Here is a 23,296-nt window from a genome sequence, read left to right as displayed (position 1 = left end):
TTCTCAAATCAAAATGAAAGTAGAAATAAAATACCTTGAGTAGCATCTACACGGAAAGTGAAAAACCTACAAGAATTGAAACTCAGTATTTTCTCAAATCAAAATGAAAGTAGAAATAAAATACCTTGAGTAGCTCCAAACGCAGTAAATGCCCTCCGGAACCTATTTTTTTTCTTACGCAGTAAACTGAAGCAGGGGTAAACTTGACCAACATTTCATCACCTTTTTCATTTATCCGATTTTGAACAACAATTCCACATCTTCAAACGGTTTCTGAACAGTGCGTTTCTCCAGTTTTTGGTCCTCTTTCTCGTTTCCTAGCCAAGTGAGTTAGATGAGAAAATCTACTGAAAATCCCCAACCAAACGTGGTGAAGACAGATACCCACATACACTTACCCATCAAAATTTTTACTTCTCACCAACCAAACACCACCTTAAGCATTTCACCTTAATGGAGTTCCAATATGTGCAAGTGCAGAATATCCACACACAAAAAATATCGACAAACTGCTATAAAATATAGCTATGCATGCATATTCACCCAAACACTGAACCGTACACATGCAATAAAACATTACCAAACTAGAAAGTAAGAAAGTTTACATCCTGAGTACAAAATTACAAACATGCAGAACATGAGATATATTGAAGTAAATAATAAAAACTAAAAGTTATATACATTAGTGTCTTTTTACATTATTCAATCTAAATGTCCATAATACTGAGTTACTGATATATCATTTTTCATTTAGACAGTATTATTGAAATTAGCCTTCATTTAAGGAAACACAAAAAAAACAACCAAGAAAGAAACTAACAATCTTCCCTTGCTAGTTTCTTATTTCCTAAGTTAAGACAGTCAATCTTCTTATTCGTATTAACACTTAAATAAGTGCAATACAACCAGATGACTTTATATATCATTTCTCTGTACTCTATCTATTCCAGCTAATTCAATCTGTTACAACCCAAACACAATGGACAAAGGGATCAGAGAAAACAGAACAAAAGTTGTATTGATTGAAGTTGAACTAACAATAATCCAGCCAGTAACAGTATAGAGAAAGAAGTTGAAATAACAAAGGAAAATGAAAAGATAGTTTTTGAGTATTTGAGAGACTCAGAACTCTCCCAGCCCAATTTCCAGCCTAAATTCCAACATGATCCGAATCCATTCCTATTCTCCAACTTAACTAGTACTCTTTTCCGCCACTTCCAAACCTCTAACAGAATTCAGTTTACTAGCTTCAGGAACATTTTTGTTACAACTTGGATTTGATATAGGGATTTGGAATATTCCCGAAGGACTATACCCAGGCAACAATTACAAGGTCAGAAAAGTTTGTAATTGTTGTATAAGGTCAGTCAGATGGGTTAGTTAGATCGTTAGTTGGTTAGGGGCCTATGTGAGAAGCTTACAGAGCTGTATATAAGAGGTACAGCTGGTTAAGTGATTTGGCTAAGTGATTTATATTCCTATAAGTTGTTGATTTCTGTGTAATAAGAAAAACACAAAAAAAAACCTTTGAAGAGAAATTTAATTTGTTTCTTGAAAGTAATACGATTCGACCAAGCAAGATGTATAAAAGGAGGGGAAGTAGGAAAATGTGGCAAGTGTTGAGTCCGCAAGAAGTTTGTTAACAAAGAATGTTCCTGAAGCTAGTAAACTGAATTCTGTTAAGAGGTTTGGAAGTGGGAGGAAAGAGTACTAGTTAAGTTGGGGAATAGGAATGGATTCGGATCATCTTGGAATTTAGGCTGGAAGTGAAGTGAATGTATTATACATCTCAATCAAGTTCTGTGCTCAGTTTACATATTTTATAGATTCAGATAAGAAAATCACAACAGAATCCTAGGGTAGTTATGAGTCTGTTACTGGAGATATGACAGTCTAACTGACTACAAGATTACTATACGTGTGACATTGATCATAACAGTGCACACCTGGACATCTAAATGATAGTCTTTAATCAAAGATCCTGAAAAACATCTGGTGCATTCTTAAGTCTGCAACCTTTGCATAGTCCATCAATAAGTATATTGTATATTGACACATGAAGCTAAATACCTTAGTCTTTAATATATGTAAATAGTGCAATCTCCTTGTCAAGATGGTGGTTTTTGCATAAAGCATATAAGGAGGAAAAACTGATTATATTGGCTGGTTGGCCTCTATCATTCATCTCATCAACAAGATCCCAAACATAAGATATTCTCCCTAATTTGTACAAACCATCATTAAGAGAACATGCACTTCTTTAAAGACACTTGAATATAAAATAATGTGTTGTGTATTAAGCTAATACAAAGAGTTACAATATATAAAGACCCTAATGGACTTAAGTGAGAAGCCCAGATCTAATCCAAAAATAATATTTACAGATAGGAAGTAATCTATTCAAATCTAATCAAATCTAATCATATCTAATATTTCATGTTCTAACACTCTCCCTCAAGCTGATGCGTATATATTGTGAGCACCAAGCTTGCTACAAATGTATTCAACCCGAGGACCTCTAAGAGCTTTAGTGAAGACATCCGCTAGTTGATCATTAGAGTTGACAAAAGCTGTTTTGATTTCTCCTGACTGAATCCTTTCTCGAATGAAGTGACAATCAATCTCTATATGTTTGGTTCTCTCATGAAATACAGGATTAGAGGATATATGTAGCGCAGCTTGATTATCACAAATGAGTGTCATGAGTTGTTTCTGTTCACAAAGATGAAGCTCCTGAATCAACTGCTTTAACCAGATTAACTCACAGGTAGTAATTGCCATTGCACGATACTCAGCTTCTGCACTCGATCGGGCAACAACAGGTTGTTTCTTTCTCTTCCAAGAAATTAAGTTTCCTCCAAAGAAGACACAATAGCCAGAATTAGAGCGCCTGTCTGAGGGTGATCCTGCCCAATCAGCATCTGAATAACTACAAATTTATGTATTTCCCTAATCCGAATATAACAAACCTTTTCCTGGTGCTCCTTTGATGTATCGGAGGATCCTCACAGCAGCATCCCAATGAGAATCACAAGGGGAATCAAGGAACTGACTAGCCGTACTAACAGCAAAAGAAATGTCTGGCCTAGTCATGGTAAGATAATTGAGCTTCCCAATTAGCCTCCGATAACGACCAGGATAAGATAACGGCTCCCCCTGTCCGGGCAATAACTTGACATTGGGATCCATGGGTGTATCAATTGGTTTACACCCCAACATACCAGTCTCTTCTAGGATATCCAAGGCATATTTCCTTTGACAGATAGAAATGCCCTGTCTAGATTGTGCCAACTCAATTCTCAAGAAGTAACGCAGCTTCCCAAGGTCCTTTGTTTGAAATTGACTGAATAAATGTTGTTTTAACTGACGAATTCCAGCTTGATCACTTCTGGTGAGAATGATGTCATCAACATAGACTAGCAAATAGATGCACTTATCAGGAGATGTAATCCTATAAAATACAGAATGGTCAACTTTACTGCGGATTAAGCCAAACGCCTGAACAACAGAACTGAAGCGACTGAACCATGCCCGAGGAGACTACTTGAGACCATATAAGGATCTGCGAAGACGACACACCTTCCCAGACACCCCTTGAGCAACAAAACCAAGTGGTTGCTCCATGTAAACTTCTTGTAAATCACCATGAAGAAAGGCATTTTTGATGTCAGGTTGAAGGAGTGGCCAGTGACGAACAACAGCAAGAGCAAGAAACAAGCGAACCGATGCTATCTTAGCGACCGGAGAAAATGTGTCGCTATAATCAAGGTCGAAGATTTGAGTAAAACCCTTTGCAACTAAGCGTTCCTTGAGACGATTAATATGGCAATCAGGTCCAACTTTCACAGTAAAAACCCAGCGACAACCAACTATAGACTTTTCTGAAGGAGCAGAAACAAGGTACCAAGTGCCATTGGAATGAAGTGCAGTCATCTCATCAAGCATCGCTTGGCACCACCCTGGATGGGAAAGTGCTTCACCTGTGGTCTTAGGAATAGAAACAAAAGAAAGACTAGAAACAAAGGTGAAATGAGGAGGAGCAAGACAGTCATAGCTCAAAAAGGTATAAAGAGGATAAGGGTTACAAGTAGTACGTGTACCTTTTCTTTGAGCAATGGGAAGAGTCTCTGGTGAAGGAGCCGGAGGAGAAGAATCAACAGCAGGGGGCGATGAGTCAGCAAGAGTCGAGTCAACGGGAGGCACAGTTTTACAACGCTGATAGGTAAAAATTGGACGGTCCTCAAGTATGGAAGCAATAGGTTGCTCATCTGGAATAGAAGTATCTGCAGCTGGCAAAGGCAAGTCAAGAAAAGGAACAGGAAGAACATGATCAACCTGTGACAATTGAGATGAGATAGAATTAAAGGGTTGTTGATCAAGAAAAGTGACATCAGCGGAAACAAAGTAACGCTTAAGATTAGGAGAATAACAACGATAACCCTTTTGAAGACGAGAATAACCAAGAAAAATACACTTAAAGGCTTTGGATGTTAACTTGTCCTTACCAGGGGTGAGATCATGAACAAAGCAGGTACAACCAAAGACATGTGGGGATAGAGGATAGAGAGGAACATTTGGAAGCAACAAGTTATAAGGGATGTCATTATTAAGCACAGATGAAGACATACGGTTGATGAGAAAACAAGAGGCAAGGACTGCATCGGCCCAGAAGTGAAGAGGAACATGCATGTGAATAAGAAGAGTTCGTGCAGTCTCAATGAGATGCCTATTTTTACGTTCAGCTACTCCATTTTGTTGTGGAGTGTGAGGACAAGTGGTTTGGTGTAAACTACCCTGTGTGGCTAAGAAATTAGAAAAGTCAACAGAAACATATTCCTTAGCATTATCACTACGTAAAATACGAATAGAAGCACCAAATTGAGTTTGAATTTCAGCAGAGAATTTTTGATAAATAGAAAATAACTCAGAACGGTTTTTTATTAAATAAATCCAAATACAATGTGAAAAATCATCAATAAAGGTAACAAAGTATCGAAACCCTAAAACAGACACAGTACGACTTGGATCCCAAATATCTGAATGAATAATTGAAAAAGGAGCATCAGCTCGTTTATTGACTCGATTGGCAAAGGAGGAGCGTATGAGTCTGAAGACTAGATAAAAGAGGAACCATCTTCTGCAGTTTTGAAAGACTAGGATGACCGAGGCGACTGTGGATGAGTTGTGGAGATTCTGTGAGAGAACAAGCAACTGACGGACTCGGCACAACCAGGTAGAACAGACCCCGTGACTCACGGCCCACTCCAATCGTCTTCCCCGTACTCAGATCCTGCACAGAAACATAATGGTTTGAGAAGGTAACAATACAATTAAGAGAGTGGATCAATTTACTAACAGAGATTAAGTTATAAGGGATGTCAGGAATGTAATAGACTGATGTCAAGGTCAATGAGGAGGTTGGACAAATTTGTCCAATCCCATGAACAAGGGCATTAGTGCCATCAGCAAGAGTAAAAGAGGGTAAATTATCAAAATATGTAAGAGATGAAAAGAGTTCCTTATTACCACAAAGGTGATCAGTAGCACCTGAGTCAAATATCCAAGGACCAAGTGATGCAGAATGAGAAACACAAGCAACGGGATTATCAGTTTCTGAAGCAGAGGCCTGAGACTGAGGAGAGGCCTTCCTGAGAAGGGTCTGGAGTGCTGCATATTCTTCAGAAGAGAGAGAGATTGTACCAGTTGAAGCAGTATCCGATTGAGCTATATTGGCAGCATGAGAAGGTCGCAGGTGAGGATACTTTGTGTAGCAACGTTCCTCATAATGACCGAGTTGCTAACAATAATGACAACGAGGTCGTTGACCACGTCCTCCCTGGCCTCTACCACGACCACGACCACCTCCACCTCCAATGTTCCCGCCTAGAGCAGTAGAATCAACAACAACAGACGATGCAGGAGCAGATTTCTTATTACGATTCAGAAGACGCTGATACGTCATTGATAGATCAGGATCCCCACTAGTCAAGATAGTATCCCGGACATTATCATATTCTTCGGGGAGACCAGAAAGTGTGGCAACCATAAAGAGACGTTCCACCTGTTTCCGATATGCAGATGCATCAGTAGGGTAGGGCAACATATCCAACTATGCTTGCATCAGAGATCGACTTTTGCCAACATATGTCTCCATCTGAGTGTCGGATGATTTGCGCAGATCCATAAACTGAGACATGATGGAATAAAACTGCTGAACATCATTAGTGTAGAGGTGTTTTGCTTCCTCCCACACGTCATTGCAGGTTTGAAAAGAATAGAAAATATCCAAGACGATTGGATCAATAGACTGCCAAAGGATACTTAGAAGCTGGTTGTCAATCCTTTCCCAATCAGATTTTTCTTCTTTAGGAACATCAGTAGATTTAGTTGTGAGATGGTTCCCATGTCCCTGTCCAAAGAACCAAACACGAACAGAGGTGACCCAATTCTTGTAATTAACAGAACCCTTAAGCTTTGAAGAGGTAATGGGCCCAACATTGGTGGAGATGACATTAGGGGAACTTTTGGTAGGACGAGAGGGAGAACTGGTTTCCGAGTGAGCAGGAGAAGATGCTTCCATTATAATAAATCACAAGGATAAACAACCAAGTGAATAGAAACGAACCTGATCGCAAATCAAGAAGAGGTACGCACAAAAAGTGAGACCCACAAAGAACCAACCACAGATCTGGAAAGAGGAGGAGGAGGCGAGCTTCTCTGTCCAAGAACGACCAAAAAGAGCTGCCGGAACAGTGCACACGCGCCGGTAGAAAGTGGCACGTGAGCACCACGCGCAGAGGAGACGGGCGGCGCGTGGAGGCACGTGACTGACGCGACGGTGGTCGGACCTCCACAGACTTGGTCGCCGGGAGGAGAGGGTCCTGATCGCAAGTGGTCTAGGCTGAAAACTCGCCGGAAAAGTTCTCCGGCGGCTGGAACAGTGACGGACGGTGGTTCCGGTGGCGATCGGAGGTGCTGACGTGTTCAGAAATCACTCAGAAGGGGCTTACAGCCCTAGATGGCTTGCCGGAAGGACGCACGGCAAAGAAAAAAAAGGATTCCTAAGCAGTGGGCTTAGGTTTTAAAGCGAAAACAAGGTTTTAAGCAAAAGCAAGGGTCTCCAGAACAAAAGAGCTCTGGTACCAACTTGAATATAAAATAATGTGTTGTGTATTAAGCTAATACAAAGAGTTACAATATATAGAGACCCTAATGAGCTTAAGTGAGAAGCCCAGATCTAATCCAAAAAGAATATTTACAGATAGGAAGTAATCTATTCAAATCTAATCAAATCTAATCATATCTAATATTTCCTATTCTATCAAAGACATCCATGGTTCCATCCTATGAAGCACCGATACCGATACGGCATTTTCGATACATTCCCGATACGTGTCCGATACGTTACTTCAAAAATACTAATATTTCGATACGTTCCGATACGTCTTAGTATTAAATAATATTTTTAATATAGTGTACTTCACATTAACAAAATATAAACAAAAGAAAAATAATTATATACAAATATAATAATATAAAAAACAGAATATACAAATATACAAATATAAAAAACACAATATACAAATATACAAATATAAAAAACAGAATATACAAATAATAATATAAACTTTATGTAAATAGAAATTTATATACAAAAAATAATTATTAACTACTCTTTCAAAAATATTAACATTGATCTCCTAATCCTAATATAGAAATTACATAATAAAAAATAAAAAATATATATACAATAAAAATAAAAGGAGGATCCTTCACTTACCTACCGTGACTCCGTCTCCGTGCGTGAGGATCCTTTTTGAGCAGCGACTGACAAAAAGGAGCAGAACGAAAGCCAAGGAGGAAGAACGACGATGGAGGTCGGAGGACGAACAGTTACCACCGACAGCCAAGGAGGAAGAAAGATCGATTGCGAAGTGCGAACGAAACCGTGGAGGAGCCGAGGAGGAACAGCGACAGCCGACGGCGAACAACGGCGGAGGAGGAACAGCGACGGCGAACCAACGACGGATGAGGAACAAGAATGACGTTGTCTATGGAGGTCAGGTCCAGGTGAGTAGATGTAGAACTTTAAGGGCGTCTGAGATTATGAGATTCAATCGATTTGGGTGCTTTTGGCCAAAAATAAAACACGCTTTATTTTAAAAAAAAATACTGAAATGCCATTGACCGTATTTGACCCATTTGATACGCAAAGAAAGAGTATCCCAACGTATCCGTATCGGACGTGTGTCCGATACATAGAATGTTTTGTTTTTGCGTATCCGTGCTTCATAGGTTCCATCCACCATTTTAATCTTACATAATCCATTAATCATAATATTATAGCCATTAACATTGGGAGTCAGTCCCCTTTGAACCTTGTAGTGTTGAATTAAAATTTTTAAAATACATATTCAGATGCAACTTAGAGGTGAAACTAAAATATGCATTTGTTTTTAGAATTTTTCCTCACAGTAAAAAGAATACACGAAACATACAGAGTAAAAAGGAAAAAAAAAACATTAGTAGACAAAACATAGAAATTCAATCTACTTGGTGGTGAGCAGTAAGTTTTCACTAATTAGTAATTACTTTAAAAAGTAAATAAGTTGTTGGCCAGTGGCACCAACAAAGTTAACCTATTCCATTAGACCGGACAAATACCTGATCACAAGAACCAAGTACCTAATTAATAAAATACCCCAGATAGAGAAACAAGATGAAAACTTAAAAACCATCTCTTTATAAGCATGCTCAGCTTTCAGGTACTATCAAAGTAAGACATTTACATGGAATTTGGTTACCTTCTCCCTGCTATTGTATTCCCCTAAACTTCCTGCCATGTAAATTACATCATTTCCCTTGTCTTTTGTTTTCTTTTCTTTTTTCGGAGTTAACCCAACTCTAATTACCTCTTTGACTCTTTGAGTTGGCTCTCCCCAGTATCTCCACAAGCTTCAACTCTTTGAGCCGGCTATAAGACTAATCTGAAGTGCCGGACAGATTAGGATGAAGATATTTAAACCCCTTCCAAAGGTGGCATGTGAAAATCGAACCGAGGTTCTTTCCTTTTCACTTACTCAACTCCTCTACTACCATTTGGTTTGTCTTTTGTTTTATCAGATGGTGTACTCACAGTTGCAAACCTAAAGTATGTCAACAGAAACCGGTGTTAGCTAAGTCAATTTATGGATAGAAAGCTCTGATATGATCATAATTCAAATGATTTACATTAAGTTTACATTTTGTGCAAATGCAGGCATATCCAAAAAGAAATAAAAATTATCGGTAAACTACTATAAATTATAGCTATGCATGCATATTCACCCAAATACTGAAACGTACACATGCAAAAAAACTCATTACCAAACTAGAAAGCAAGAAATTTTACATCCTGACTATAAATTTCCAAACATGAAGAACGGGAGATATATTGAAGTAAAAATAAAAATTAAAAGTCATATATATCTAAACGTCCATAATACTTGTTGAGATATATAGTCCCACATTGGTTGTATGTGCAACTAATGTGGAGTTTATAAGGCTTTGGGCACTCCCACCCTTTGAGCTAGCTTTTGGGGTGGTGTATCCCAAGGTTCTTTACATGGTATCAGAGCCTCGCCACCCCCCACTTTCTCTTGTGGACTTTCTTAACACAGGTAGGCTGGGCCTATTGCATCTTCCACTCTTCAAGCCCAATGGGCTCTCGTGTGAGGGGGCGTGTTGAGATATATAGTCTCACATTGGTTGTACATGTAACTAATGTGGAGTTTATAAGGCTTTGGGCACTCCCACCCTTTGAGCTAGCTTTTGGGATGGTGTATTCCAAGGTTCTTTACAATACTGAATTACCGATAAATCATTTTTCAACTCGAAATATTATTGAAATTAACCTTCATTAAAGGAAACAGAGAAAAAACACCAAGAAATAAATAAACCATCTTCACTTTGTAGTTTCTTAGTTCCTAAGCTAACACTGTCAACCTTTCGCTTATTCGTATTGCCTGGATTAACAGTTGGGCGCTCCAAATAAGATGAAAATAATTGATAGCTCGTTATTTATGTAAGTGCAACACAACCAGATAATTTATATCCACTACAATATTTCTCTCTGTACTCTATCTATTCCAGCTAATCCTCATCATAGAATCAAGCATAGGATACATTTAATTCTCTGAGTTGGGTTACATATAAGCTAAATTTTATGAAGTAGAAGCAGAAACTACGAGAATTTCTAATATCCATTACACTGTAAGGTTTATACTTAATTATATAATGGCTTTGTTTACTATGTAGGCTAACTAATGATCATTTCTATAACTCGGAAGTTCTAATTTAATAAAATATTCAACTCTACTTCAATATTTTATGCTTTTGAATTTCTTTTATGCATAACTCTCTCCACAAAAAAATGCTACCTTCAATCATATTTCCCTTCTCTTGATCAATCACTTCACCTCCAACTCTTCAATCATAATAAATAAACCTGTTAGAAAAAATAGCATCTGAATAATTTTCCAAACACCCGTAAACATATCTACATTAGAATACCTTGGAACGGGAGAGAAAAAGGTTATGGAATCAAGAGGAGGGTGATAGGATTCAACCAAGTACAGAATAATCAACCTAGAAATAAGGGAAATCAGATGGTAACAGAAGACTTGTATTACTGATAATTTGGACAATGAAACAAGTAAATTGGGATATTCTGCTACAGAGCAAATCTACATTAGAATTCTGTGAATATAGTAAGCTAATTTGCACAAAAAAAGTAATTAAATTTGACACTTTGCCATGTAGCTGGCTAGCTGGAGTAGACTCAACAGGAAGGAAAATCTTCAGGAGGAGGAGGCAGCAAGTACCAAGATACTGCAGGACCATCTTTCGCAATAAAAGCCATGGAAAGACCATATGATGTGTGCTCGTCAAGATGGAAATGCATAAACCACACTTCTGGATTCTTAAACTTTAAACCGACTTGCTGCCAGTCCTCCCTTTAGAACAACCAATGCATTCTTATCTGAAGGATTAAAGGGTCATACCCTCCCTTTCAGGAAGATGGAGAATAGCAAGATTAGAAGGAATGTACAGGGGCTTGTTCCTCTCAGTCCTTATGTTTTGTAAATCACAAATCCAATTGCAGTGGAGTTATCAAAAGGGAAACATACGTGCTTAAAGGCCTAGCTGCAAAAACAAACATGGCTGAAGAATCAAGAAAGCTGATAAGAAGTAAGAACATTCAATTCTGGCCAGAAGCAACCATGATTGCCCTGGTTGGAGGGTATTGCATACGTTGCATCAATCTCAACATCAAGCAAGGTGTGATTAGCAACAGTAAAGTAGAGCTCGACACTGAGAATTAGTTCCACTGATGATTCGAAGCAATTAAGTTTTACCACACTCAACAACGCAGATAGAGGTAAACTCAAGATATCGATAATGGAGTTTGTGACTCTCTCTCACTGTTCCCTAATATTTATTAAATAAAGATAGAGCTTGTTTGGCAAGCTCTGACAGCTATACAGAATAATATAAAAGAATACTAACACATAAAGTTATTGATACAGAAGTAAAAACTAACAAACAAATGCAAACATCTGTATATATCTAATATAGATGAAAGTATCTGCACACAAATGAAAAGGAAGCAAAATGTCCGCCTATGTCATAGTTGGACATTCCCAGAGTCCATTGAAAATACAGGGTACCAGGTTTATGATTTTGAAATGTTTAGGCTTTTTTTTTTTTTCCTATAACTCTGCCCATGTGTGCTTGCATGCATGGCCTGTCCCAAGCCAGGATAAAGGAGGAGGGTTGGCGTCAGGTGTTGCGAACCGGCCGTAAAAAACAGCTATATTTTTATGTGATGAACCTATATGATTTTTCGTTGGGGCGTACCCTTCATAGCGACGCGTTGCACCGGGCCCCGGGTGTAGCGAAAAATGGGCTAGGGTCCTTGCCACAAGGCAAGGCGCTGCATCGGGCCCGAGGTGTAGTGAAAAGTGGGCTAGGGTCCTTGCCCCAAGGCAAGGCGCCAGGTCTTCACCCGGATTTGGTGAGAAGTATGCCAGGGTCCCAACACGCAGATGGGCGAGCGTGGCGGGCAAGCACAGCCCAGGGGTTAAGGATGAGATTGGGAAGCTGGAACATAGGAACCTTAACGGGTAAATTGAGGGAGTTGGCAGATGTTTTTGCTAGAAGGAAAGTAAATATTGTTTGTTTGCAAGAAACTAAGTGGGCTGGAGAAAAGGCCAAGGAAGTGGATGGAACTTGTTTCAAGTTATGGTACACAGGTACGAACAAGAGTCAAAATGGTGTTGGAATTATGATCGACAAAAGTTTTAGAGATAAAGTTGTGGACGTCAAAAGGAAAGGCGACAGGATTATTCTGGTTAAGCTTGTTGTGGGTGACTTAATCCTGAATATCCTCAGTGTGTATGCACCCCAAATTGGATTGCAACCAACTGATAAAAGCCAATTTTGGGAAGACTTGGAGGAGGTTTTGAGGGGAATACCTCGAGAGGAGAAGATTTTCGTAGGAGGAGATCTAAATGGTCATGTTGGTAAAAGCAATGGAGGTTTTGATAGAATCCATGGAGGTTTTGGCTATGGGACGAGAAACGAGACTGGAGAAGATATCCTGAATGTTGCACTAGCCTACGATTTGATGTTAGTGAACACCTTTTTTCAAAAAAGGGAGTCACACCTTATCACTTATCAAAGTGGCCATAATCGTAGTCAGATTGATTTCTTTCTGGCTAGAAGAGAAGATAGAACTTCTTGTGTCGAATGTAAGGTCTACCCTGGAGAGTGTGTTGCTACGCAACATAAGCTGGTAGTCTTGGATGTTCGGTTCAACAAAGTACGTACAATGAAGAAGAGGGCTCAGAATCCAAGGATAAGGTGGTGGAAGCTTAAGGAGGGAAAAGAGAGAGAGTTCAATGATAGAATGTTGCACGAAGGACCTTGGGAGTTTGATGGAGGAGTAAATGCAATATGGAATGAGATGGCTAAGTGTATTCAAAATTTGGGAAGGAGGGTGTTGGGAGAAAGCAAAGGAAATGGATTTCATACAAAGGAAACATGGTGGTGGAATGGAGAGGTGCAAGAGGCAATTAAACATAAGAAGGAGTGCTTTAGATCTTTGCATAAAAGTCCCAATGAAGAGAACCTGCAAAAGTTTAGATTGGCGAGAAAAAATGCAAAGAAAGCAGTGCGAGACGCGAGAGGCAAGGTTTTCGACGAGTTGTATAAAAGTCTTGGGAGCAAGGATGGTGAAAGAGGTATTTATAAACTTGCAAGGATAAGGGATAAGAAAAGTAAAGACCTCACTCAAGTTAGATGCATTAAGGATGAAAATCAAAAACTTCTGGTGAGAGATGAAGATGTAAGTGAAAGATGGTTGAAATACTTCAACAAGCTGTTTAATGGGGATGGAAATACAAGCGAGGTGGACTTAGAGGACGCGTATGATGATATGAATAGAAGATTTGTACGCAGAATTAATACACATGAAGTTAAGGAGGCTTTAAAGAGGATGAAGACTAATAAAGCCTTGGGGCCTGATGGTGTCCCTATTGAAGTGTGGAGAGGCCTGGGGGATGTGGCAATAAAATGGTTGACCAATCTTTTTAATAAGATTCTCCAGACGAATAAGATGCCTGATGTATGGAGGAAAAGTATGATTGTGCCTATCTACAAAAACAAGGGAGATATACAGAATTGTTCAAACTATAGAGGCATTAAGCTAATGAGTCATACTATGAAGCTGTGGGAGAGGGTTATTGAACATCGCTTGAGGAGAGATACCAAGGTTTCTGTAAATCAATTTGGATTTATGCCAGGAAGATGTACCATGGAAGCCATTTTCTTGATGCGACAACTAATGGAAAGATACCGAGAAAAGAAGAAGGACTTGCATATGGTGTTCATAGACCTTGAGAAAGCATACGATAGGATTCCAAGGAAAGTTTTATGGTGGGTCCTGGAGAAGAAAAATGTTCCATTAAAGTATGTAAAGGCAATCAAGGATATGTATGATGGGTCTACTACATGTGTAAAAGCTTGTAACGGATCATCAAGTTATTTTCCTATCACGGTAGGTGTACACCAAGGGTCGGCTCTAAGTCCTTACCTATTTGCCTTAGTTATGGATGAACTAACAAAAGATATTCAAGAGCAAGTGCCATGGTGTATGCTTTTTGCAGACGATATTGTGCTTATTGATGAGAGCAAGGAGGGTGTTAATAGAAAACTTGAATTGTGGAGAAGCACATTGGAATCCAGAGGATTCACATTAAGTCGAAGCAAGACTGAGTATCTGAAGTGTGAGTTTTCTCTGGTACAAGATGAGGACCAAGAACCTGTGCGTCTAAATGGTCAAGAGGTACCCAAAAAAAATGCTTTTAAATACTTGGGCTCCATTTTACAAAATGGTGGAGAGATTGATGAGGATGTAAATCACAGAATCAGAGCAGGGTGGATGAAATGGCGTAGTGCATCTGCATTTTTGTGTGACCGCAAAATTCCCCTGAAGTTAAAAGGAAAATTCTATAAAACGGCAGTACGACCGACAATGCTATATGGAGCGGAATGCTGGCCAGCACATAGGCAACATGAGCATAAGATGGGAGTAGCAGAGATGAGGATGTTAAGGTGGATGTGTGGGTACACAAGGATGGATAAGATAAGAAATGAAGATATTCGACGAAAGGTCGGAGTAGTACCGGTAGCCGAGAAGATGAGAGAACATAGATTGAGGTGGTTTGGGCACGTGATGAGAAGACCCATGGATGCTCCTGTAAGAACAAAAGTTTGTTACCAAGAGCTAAACACAAAAAGAGGCAGAGGTAGGCCGAAGCTTAGTTGGGGAAAAGTAGTAAAACAAGATTTAATGGAGTGGGATATAGATTGGCGGACAGTATGTCTTAGAAAGGAATGGAGAAAAGCTATAAGTATGGTGGAGGGTTAGACTCGCTGTTATTCCTATGTTCCAGATGGTCCTTTTTTAGTCCTTTTCCCCTTCATTTCCCCCACTTCTTCTTGTCCCTTTCTTTTTTACTTTTATTTATTTATATATACATATATTTTTATTTCATTTTATTTTATTTTATTATTTTATTTGTGTATTTTTATTTATTTATTAATTTATTAATTTATTTATTTTTTATTTTTTATTTTTTTTGTTACTTTTTTTCAACTGTTTTGTATCTTTCATGTGGGTTCATCTACCACCGACCCCAATTAATTTGGGATAAAGGTGTTGTTGATGTTGATGTTGTTTTAATCACCAATGTATGTAATCCAAGAGAAATTATTGAGAGTTGCCAAATTAACTAAATGCTTTTATTTGAAGAAGGGTACAGAGGTCCTGGCAGACCAAGTATGAAGTAAGCATTCAAACTATTGGGTTTACTTCCATTCTTTATCATGCTGTTTAGCCCACTCATCATATATTCATCTACTTTTGTGTTCATTTTGCATCTGAAAACTGTGTGTTTCTACTATATATGGGAGGCATTGCCAGGAGTAACTGCACAAATAATGTTCTTGGTGTTCATTTTAAGTTTAGTTTGTTCAGGAACAGAAAGTGAACAAACTCTTTTTGATCCTCGAGACATCGAAGGAGAAAAACTGTCAGCAGAAAGTGAAATTGTGACAACGGAATTAAGTTGACAAATAAATTCAAACCCCCCAAAAAAAAAGTTGACGGCTAGTTTTTACATGCCTTTGGACAACAGATTTGAAAACCTCAAGTGACAAGTAACTCCACCCCAAGCTAATGATATCAAAGATAAAGTACCCAACAATATGGAAAGAAAATAGGTACATCTATAAGAAGATAGAAGATCAAATTAAAGTCCGAGCAAACTAGCTGACAAAGAATTGATATCCACATCATATTAAGAATCTATATGTAATGAGCGAATGGGTTAGGTATTAACCCAATAAAATGTTCATAAGTAAACTAGAAATAAAGGAAAAGTCCAGAAAGTCCAGAAAGCAAACTCCCACACAAGTCAACCACTAAATACCTGATCACAAGAGCCAAGTACCAAATTAATAAGAATGCTCAGCTTTCAGATACTATCAAAGTACGACATTTACATGGAATTTGGTTAGCATCTCCCTGCTATTGTCTTTCACAAAACCTGCTGGCATGTAACTTACATCATTTCCCTTGTCTTTTGTTACGTCAGATGGAGAACTCACAGTTGCAACCCTAAAGTATGTCAACAGAAACCGGTGTTAGCAAAGTCAATTTGTGGATAGAAAGCCCTGATATTATCAGAATGCAAATGATTTACATTAAGTTTTACATTTTGTGCAAATGCAGGCATATCCCAAAAACTAAAATAAAATAAAAAATTTGTCGGCAAACTACTATAAATTATAGCTATGCATGCATATTCACCCAAATACTGAACAGTACACATAAAAAAAAAATACCAAACTAGAAAGCAAAAAATTTACATCCTGACTATAAATTTCCAAACATGCAGAACATGAGATATATTGAAGTAAATAATAAAAACTAAAAGTCATATACATCTAACCATCTATAATACTGAATTACTGATATATCATTTTTCAACTCGAAAGTATTATTGAAATTAGACTTCATTTGAGGAAACAGAGAAAAACAACCAAGAAAGAAATTAACTATCTTCACTTTGTAGTTTCTTATTTCCTAAGTTAAACCTGTCAAATTCGAATTGCCTGGTTTAACAGTTGGGGCAAATAAGACGAAAATAATTGATAGCTCATTACTTATGTAAGTGCAACACAACCAGATAATTTATAACTACTACAATATTTCTCTCTGTACTCTATCTAATCCAGCTAATCCTCATCATAGAATCTAGCACAAGATACGTGATTCTTTGAGTTGTGTTACATATAAGCTATTTTTAATGAAGAAGTAGAAGCAGAAACATTGAGAATTTCCAATATCCATTAAACTGTAAGGTATATGCTTAATTATATAATGGCTGTGTTTACTATGTCGGTTAACTAATAACCATTTTTATAACTCGGAAGTTCTAATTTAATAAAATATTCAACTTGCCTTCAATATTTTATTATGCTTCTGAATTTCTTTTACGCATAATTTACTCCACACAAAAATGCTACCTTCTAAACTGCAGAAAGTTGATTAATGATTAATTTTTGTTGGCTATTTAAACCAACGGCTGAAGTGGCCATATTACTGGCCATATCAGCTATGTTTTCTATTTTTATACAAAGAGTTATAAGGGAGAAACTAATATCACGGGAAAAAAAATAGTCAAGATTCAAGAGAGCATCAATGTACCAGAAATCTCATAGCAGTGAGTTCTTGCTTCTCATCATATTTCCCTTTTCTTGATCAATCACTTCACCTCCAACTCTTCAATCATAATAAATAAACCTGTTTGAAAAAATAGCATCTAAATAATTTTCCAAACACTCGGTAAAAATATCACAAGCTATTCTTGTTAGAAGATAGCACAAGTCAACTCCAAAAGAGATGTTGAGAATACCTAGGAATGGGGATTAGAGAAAAAGGGTAAGGAATCAAGAGGAGGGTGATAGGACTCCACCAAGTACAGAATAATCAAATTAGAAATAAGGGAAATCAGATTGGAAAAGAAAACTTGTGTTACTGATAATTTGGACAATATAACAAGTAAATTGGGATATTCTGCTACAGAGCAAATCAATACATTGAAATGAAGGAAATTACAGCAAGAAGCTTGTGGAAAATGAAGGGAAATGCAGCAAAGCAGAAAGGAAAATTACAGAGCACCTAGAGACGCTCTGAGTATGTCACAAGCCAAGTCTCAAGTTCCAGAAAATGCCCAAGTGCCTTTCCCACTCCCTTCACACTTCCTTTAACTACCATCAGGTGCCATGCTGTTATTCTGTTGCAGAATTGCTGACTCAGCAAGTGCCTATTTTCTTTGGATACTGGACCGTATCAGAGGGTAAATTGGTTCTTTCTAATTTAAGAATAATGCTAAATCAATCTGATGAGTCAAACTAACACAAGATGAGAACCTTCATCTACATCTATAAAAAATAAAGTAACATCAGCTTAATCTACATAAGCATCCTGTAACTCTAGTAAGCTAATTTGCACCAAAAAAAGTAGTTAAATTTGACACTTTGCCAAGTAGCTGGCTAGCTGGAGTAGACTCAACAGGAAGGAAAATCTTCAGGAGGAGGAGGCAGCAAGTACCAAGATACTGCAGGACCATCTTTCGCAATAAAAGCCATGGAAAGACCCTAAGATGTGTGCTCGTCAAGATGGACATGTATAAACCACACTTCTGGATTCATAAACTTTAAACCGAATTGCTGCCAGTCCTCCCTTTAGAGGGTCATACCTTCCCTTTCAGGAAGATGGAGAATAGCAAGATTAGAAGATAAAGTACTAGTTTTTACATGCCTTAGGACAACAGATTTGAAAACCTCAAGTGACAAGTTAACTCCACCCCAAGATACTGATATCAAAAGATAAAGTACCCAACAATCAACATCAACATCAACATCAACATCAACAACACCTTTATCCCAAATTAATTGGGGTCGGTGGTAGATGAACCCACATGAAAGATACAAAACGGTTGAAAAAAAGTAAAACAGCAAAAAATAAATAAATAAATAAATAAATAAAAATAAACAAATAAAATAATAAAATAAAATAAAAATAAAATAAAATAAAATAAAAATATATGTATATATAAATAAATAAAAGTAAAAAAGAAAGGGACAAGAAGAAGTGGGGGAAATGAAGGGGAAAAGGACTAAAAAGGGACCATCTGGAACATAGGAATAACAGCGGGTCTAACCCTCCACCATACTTATAGCTTATTAAAGTACATAGGAATATAGGAATAACATCAATAAAGTACCCAACAATATCGAAAGAAAATAGGTACATCTATAAGAAGATAGAAGATCATATTAAAGTCAGAGCAAACTAGCTGACAAAGAATTGATATCCACATCATATTAAGAATCTAAATGTAATGAGGGAATGGGTTAGGTATTAACCCAATAAAATGTTCATAAGTAAACTAGAAAATAAAATCCAAATCCAAGCCTTCTAAACTAAACTATTCCCTTTCCCTTTATCTCTTTTGTTCATTCGTTTATAAAAGTAAATTTTAGATTCTTACTAAAACACACATTCCTGCAATAATTTCTACCAAAATAAACCATAGCCTTTGAAAAAGCTTGAATTAATTATGCAGCAACGGCCTGAGGAAAACAACAGCAACTTTTATCAACTAAGACAACTAAAATGATGCAACCGAAATATGCTTGCATCTTTCACTTTTCCCTTTCTGTAAGAATACCACATGAAACATAAAACCCAAAAAAAAAAAAAAATCCATAGTTTGGGGTAAATAGAGTCAACTATAAGAGAAAAAGCATTCCAAATAATCATGTCAATTTAAGCTTTGTTTTTTATCTGAAACACTAAAAATGAGCAGTGACCGAAATTATCCTTAGTAGTTGATTAAGCAGAGCGAAAGTACATTGACAAGAAAAAAGATAGTCATGTCAAGACTCAAAATTTTTATCATTACTATATCGAAATGAACCTAATAACATGACTTTAAATCAAAACTAAAGTGATAATGAGCCTATTGCATAATCCATCTTCTTTTGGATGTGTAACTATCAAAATAAATACATATTGGTTGATTGTCATCAAAATTCAAAATAACTTAATGTGCAAATAGAAAGCATCTCACCTAGTTTTACTGTTACAGTAGGCCTCTAGCAATCATTTCACGTAGAAGTTTCTCCGCCTTATCATTCTCATCTCTTTCAAAGAGAGCACGAACAATTACTTCAAAAGTTATAGCATTAGGAATGACACCATTGTCTTCCATTTTTGACAGCAAGGCCAATGCTTCATCAAGCAAGCCCTCATTACACATGCCATTGATCATAACAGTATATGTACGGACATTTAAAAGATAGCCTTTAATCAAAAGATTCTGAAAAATCTCTCGTGCATTCTTAAGTCTCCCACCTTTGCATAGTCCATCAATAAGTATTGTGTACGTGCAAACATCTGGTAGAATTCCCATGTCTTTAATTTTCGTGAATAATGCCATTGCCTTGTCAAGATGACGATTTTTGCATAACGAGTGTAGTAAGGAATTAAAAGTGATTACATTGGGAGGTTGACCTTTATCATACATCTCATCAATAAGATCCCAAACATATGAGATTCTCCCAGACTTGCATAAACCATCAATAAGAGAGTTGTATGTTATTGTATCAGGAATCATATTTTTGCAATTCATTTTGTTAAAGAGATTCATGGCTTCATCCACCATTCTAACCTTACATAATCCATTAATCATGATACTATAGCTCCGAACATTAGGAGTGGCTCCCCATTGAGCCATAGTATCGAATACATATTTTGCATTATTCACTTCCTCAAGTAAGCAATACCCATCCATTAATGTATTATAAGTAACAACATCAGGTTCGATACCTTCTTTTATCATTAGAGCTAACACATTTTTAGCTTCTCTGACATTTCCTTCCTTGCATAATGCATCAAGCAATATACTAAAGAAATAAACATTTGGCTTAATGTCTTTCAATACCATTTCATTTAACAAACCAATTGCTTCTTTCAATTGACCCAGAATGCTAAAGCCATAGATTAAAGCATTGAAAGTGAAAACATCAGGAGGAATTCTCTTGACAATCATTTCAGAATACAAATCACATGCATCACTTACAAGCTGATCTTTGCATAGGCTATCAATAATTGTGTTGTACATTACCGCATTAGGCTTAATCAATCGCCCTTCAATGTTTCTCAGCAACTCAATCGCTGCTTGTGTTTCTCCTATTTTACACAACCCATTGATCAAGATACCATAACTAAAGTGGTCCAACTGAAATCCTTGTGCCACCACGTTGTCATGAAAGTCCAGTGCTTTTTTAACCTGACCATTAAGACACAGACCTTTCATAAGTGTTGTCAAGGTTACGGTATCAGGATGATAACCCCTCTTGAAAATCTTGGCTAATACTGAAAAAGCCAAAGGCATTTGACATAGTTGGCAGAAACAATTGATCAAGATGTTCAGAGAAACAATGCTTGGAGTTATTCCCCTGAATTCTATTTGTTTAGAAAGTGATATAGAAGTGGGGTAGTGCTTCATCTTCACAAGGGAGCTCAAAATCTTGTTGAATTCGATGATGGATGGGGTAGAACGCATACGGAGCATTCGATTGAATAAGGAAACAGCATCATCGGCATTGTGAATGAATGAGGGTTGAGACTGAGAATGAGAGTACAGCCTTGAGGTCCACGGAAAGCAAAGAAAGAAAATGGGGTTTGAATGAAACCTTAGGGTGGAAACAGCGTGCCTTAAACTTGACATTGACATTGTTTTGCACTTGATTGCAGCTACCAATTGTGTTAGGGTTTGTTTAAGCAAAATGAAGATAGCTTGAGCAAATAAATAACTGCTGAAAACAACTGGTGTCATACAATAATAATAAATTGGGGATGTTATAATTACTGCTTTTTTTTCTTACTTCTTGATTTCTGTCAATATGTTGTAATTTATTGGGTCATATTTATTAATTAATTATTAATTTCTAATAAATTATAATTGTTAGATTGGTGAAAATCAATAGTTAAGATTTGTTAGTAAGAGGCAGTAAGAAAAAGTAGTAAATATGACCTCTCCCTAAATTTATATACGAAAAAACATTTAAGAATATAATTTTGTGTCATTTTAAAGTTTAATAGATGATTTTTGTCAATCAACGATTATGATTTATTGTATTTTATTGTGAATTAATAATTAATTAATAAGTTTGACCTAATAAATCCTAACCGTTTATTATTGAAAATCAACGATTAGAATTTAAAATCTCACAAAGTTATATCCTTTAAAATAAAAAATATTTTTCCCTTTATACATTATGCCTTTGCTTTTTTTTTTTTTTTACTTTTTTTTTTCTCAGGCTATTACCACTAAGGTAGTGTTTGGTTGAAGGTTTATTTTGGGATTGATGGGAAAGTGTAAGTGGATATTGAAAAATACCACGTTTGGTTCAGGTTTTTTCAAGAAATACCAGACAAATAGGATAGATGGGAAAATGAATTTTGTGTTGATTTTTGGATGAAATTCACTGTTACAGAATACCACTTGAGATATGGTATTTTGAGATAAGTGGAAAAGTGAAAAAACAGGTGCAAAGTTTCTCCCGAACATAGATTTTGCATATTTAAATAAATTTCCCTGGTAATATTGGGTCAACCAAACAACTTTTTTTACATTTTCCTACCAAACTCATTTTCCAACCATTTCCCTATCAATTACATTTCCCTAGTAAAAAAAAATTTCTCCGGAACCAAACACTACCTAAGGTTTGGCTGAAATTTCCACTACGAGCGATCACCCTCTAATTGAGCACAGCAAAGTAAATAGTATTCTTTTTTTTTTCTTTCTGAAGTTTGCGTCTTTAGTTTTAAAAAATAATTTATTTTCTTTACATATGTGTTTAATAAATTTTCAAAAATAATATATGAATGATATAATAAAGTATTTTACTATAATAAATTTAGGGAGAGACATAGTGCTTGCCGCACACTCTATACGTCCCGGATTTAAAATTAAACAAAGGAAATTAATTTTCTCACGTGACAAAATTTTCTCATAATACACACACAATACATGAGTGGAATCCATAAAAAAATTGTATGACAAAAAAATCAAGATGGAACCCAGTCATATATTGTGAGTGTAGCATAAGAAAATTTTCTTATGTAAAATAAGAAAACTATTTCGCTTAAGCAAGTAGTTACTTGTATAAATTTTAGGGTTTGTTTTTTTGCGGTCAATGTAAATAAGTTATCTACATTGAGCTCAAAACGATGTCATTTTAATGTAGAAATCAAGATATTTTTGTGATTATAATTTATTTCAGGGTTATAATAGCATTTTTTATTATATTTTTTTAACTCAAAATAACGTCATTTTGGAAGTGAATGTAAATAATTTGTCTACATTCACTGTAGAAACATTAAATTTTAAGTAATAAATGCATAGATAAATTTTAAAATTCATCCTGTGTTACCCACTTGAAATACAATACAAAGTCTAATTAAAGTTTGACTCTTGTTCTATACCTCAATTACTTATATCCTCAAATATTAAATCATGTATTAAAAAAATTAAACTGCTATTCAAAATAAAAAACATTTACTTAAATTAAAGGAGAAGTGTAAAGAGTGAATGACAACAGGGTTATAAAAATT

The 23,296-nt window shown here is 36.6% G+C and overlaps 1 protein-coding gene across 1 annotated transcript; it reads right to left on the bottom strand.

The window, feature by feature from the left end:
* Positions 1-283: 283 nt before the first annotated feature.
* LOC133287750 (putative pentatricopeptide repeat-containing protein At1g12700, mitochondrial) lies at positions 284-21,413 on the bottom strand. Its single transcript, XM_061485418.1, has 4 exons — positions 19,746-21,413; positions 17,315-17,410; positions 16,108-16,222; positions 284-317 (listed from the first exon to the last, which is right to left on the bottom strand). Exon 1 carries the CDS (start codon positions 21,411-21,413, stop codon positions 19,758-19,760), a length of 1,656 nt encoding a protein of 551 aa, XP_061341402.1. The 3' UTR covers positions 284-317; positions 16,108-16,222; positions 17,315-17,410; positions 19,746-19,757.
* Between the last annotated feature and the right edge of the window lie 1,883 nt (positions 21,414-23,296).

Source organism: Gastrolobium bilobum, unplaced genomic scaffold (genome assembly GCF_033153095.1).
Source record: "Gastrolobium bilobum isolate Gb01-03AN ecotype WA unplaced genomic scaffold, APGP_CSIRO_Gbil_v1 utg29198, whole genome shotgun sequence".
Classification (NCBI taxonomy): Eukaryota; Viridiplantae; Streptophyta; class Magnoliopsida; order Fabales; family Fabaceae; genus Gastrolobium; species Gastrolobium bilobum.
Note: the sequence above shows the minus strand (reverse complement) of the source record. Positions and strands in the feature narration are given on the sequence as shown.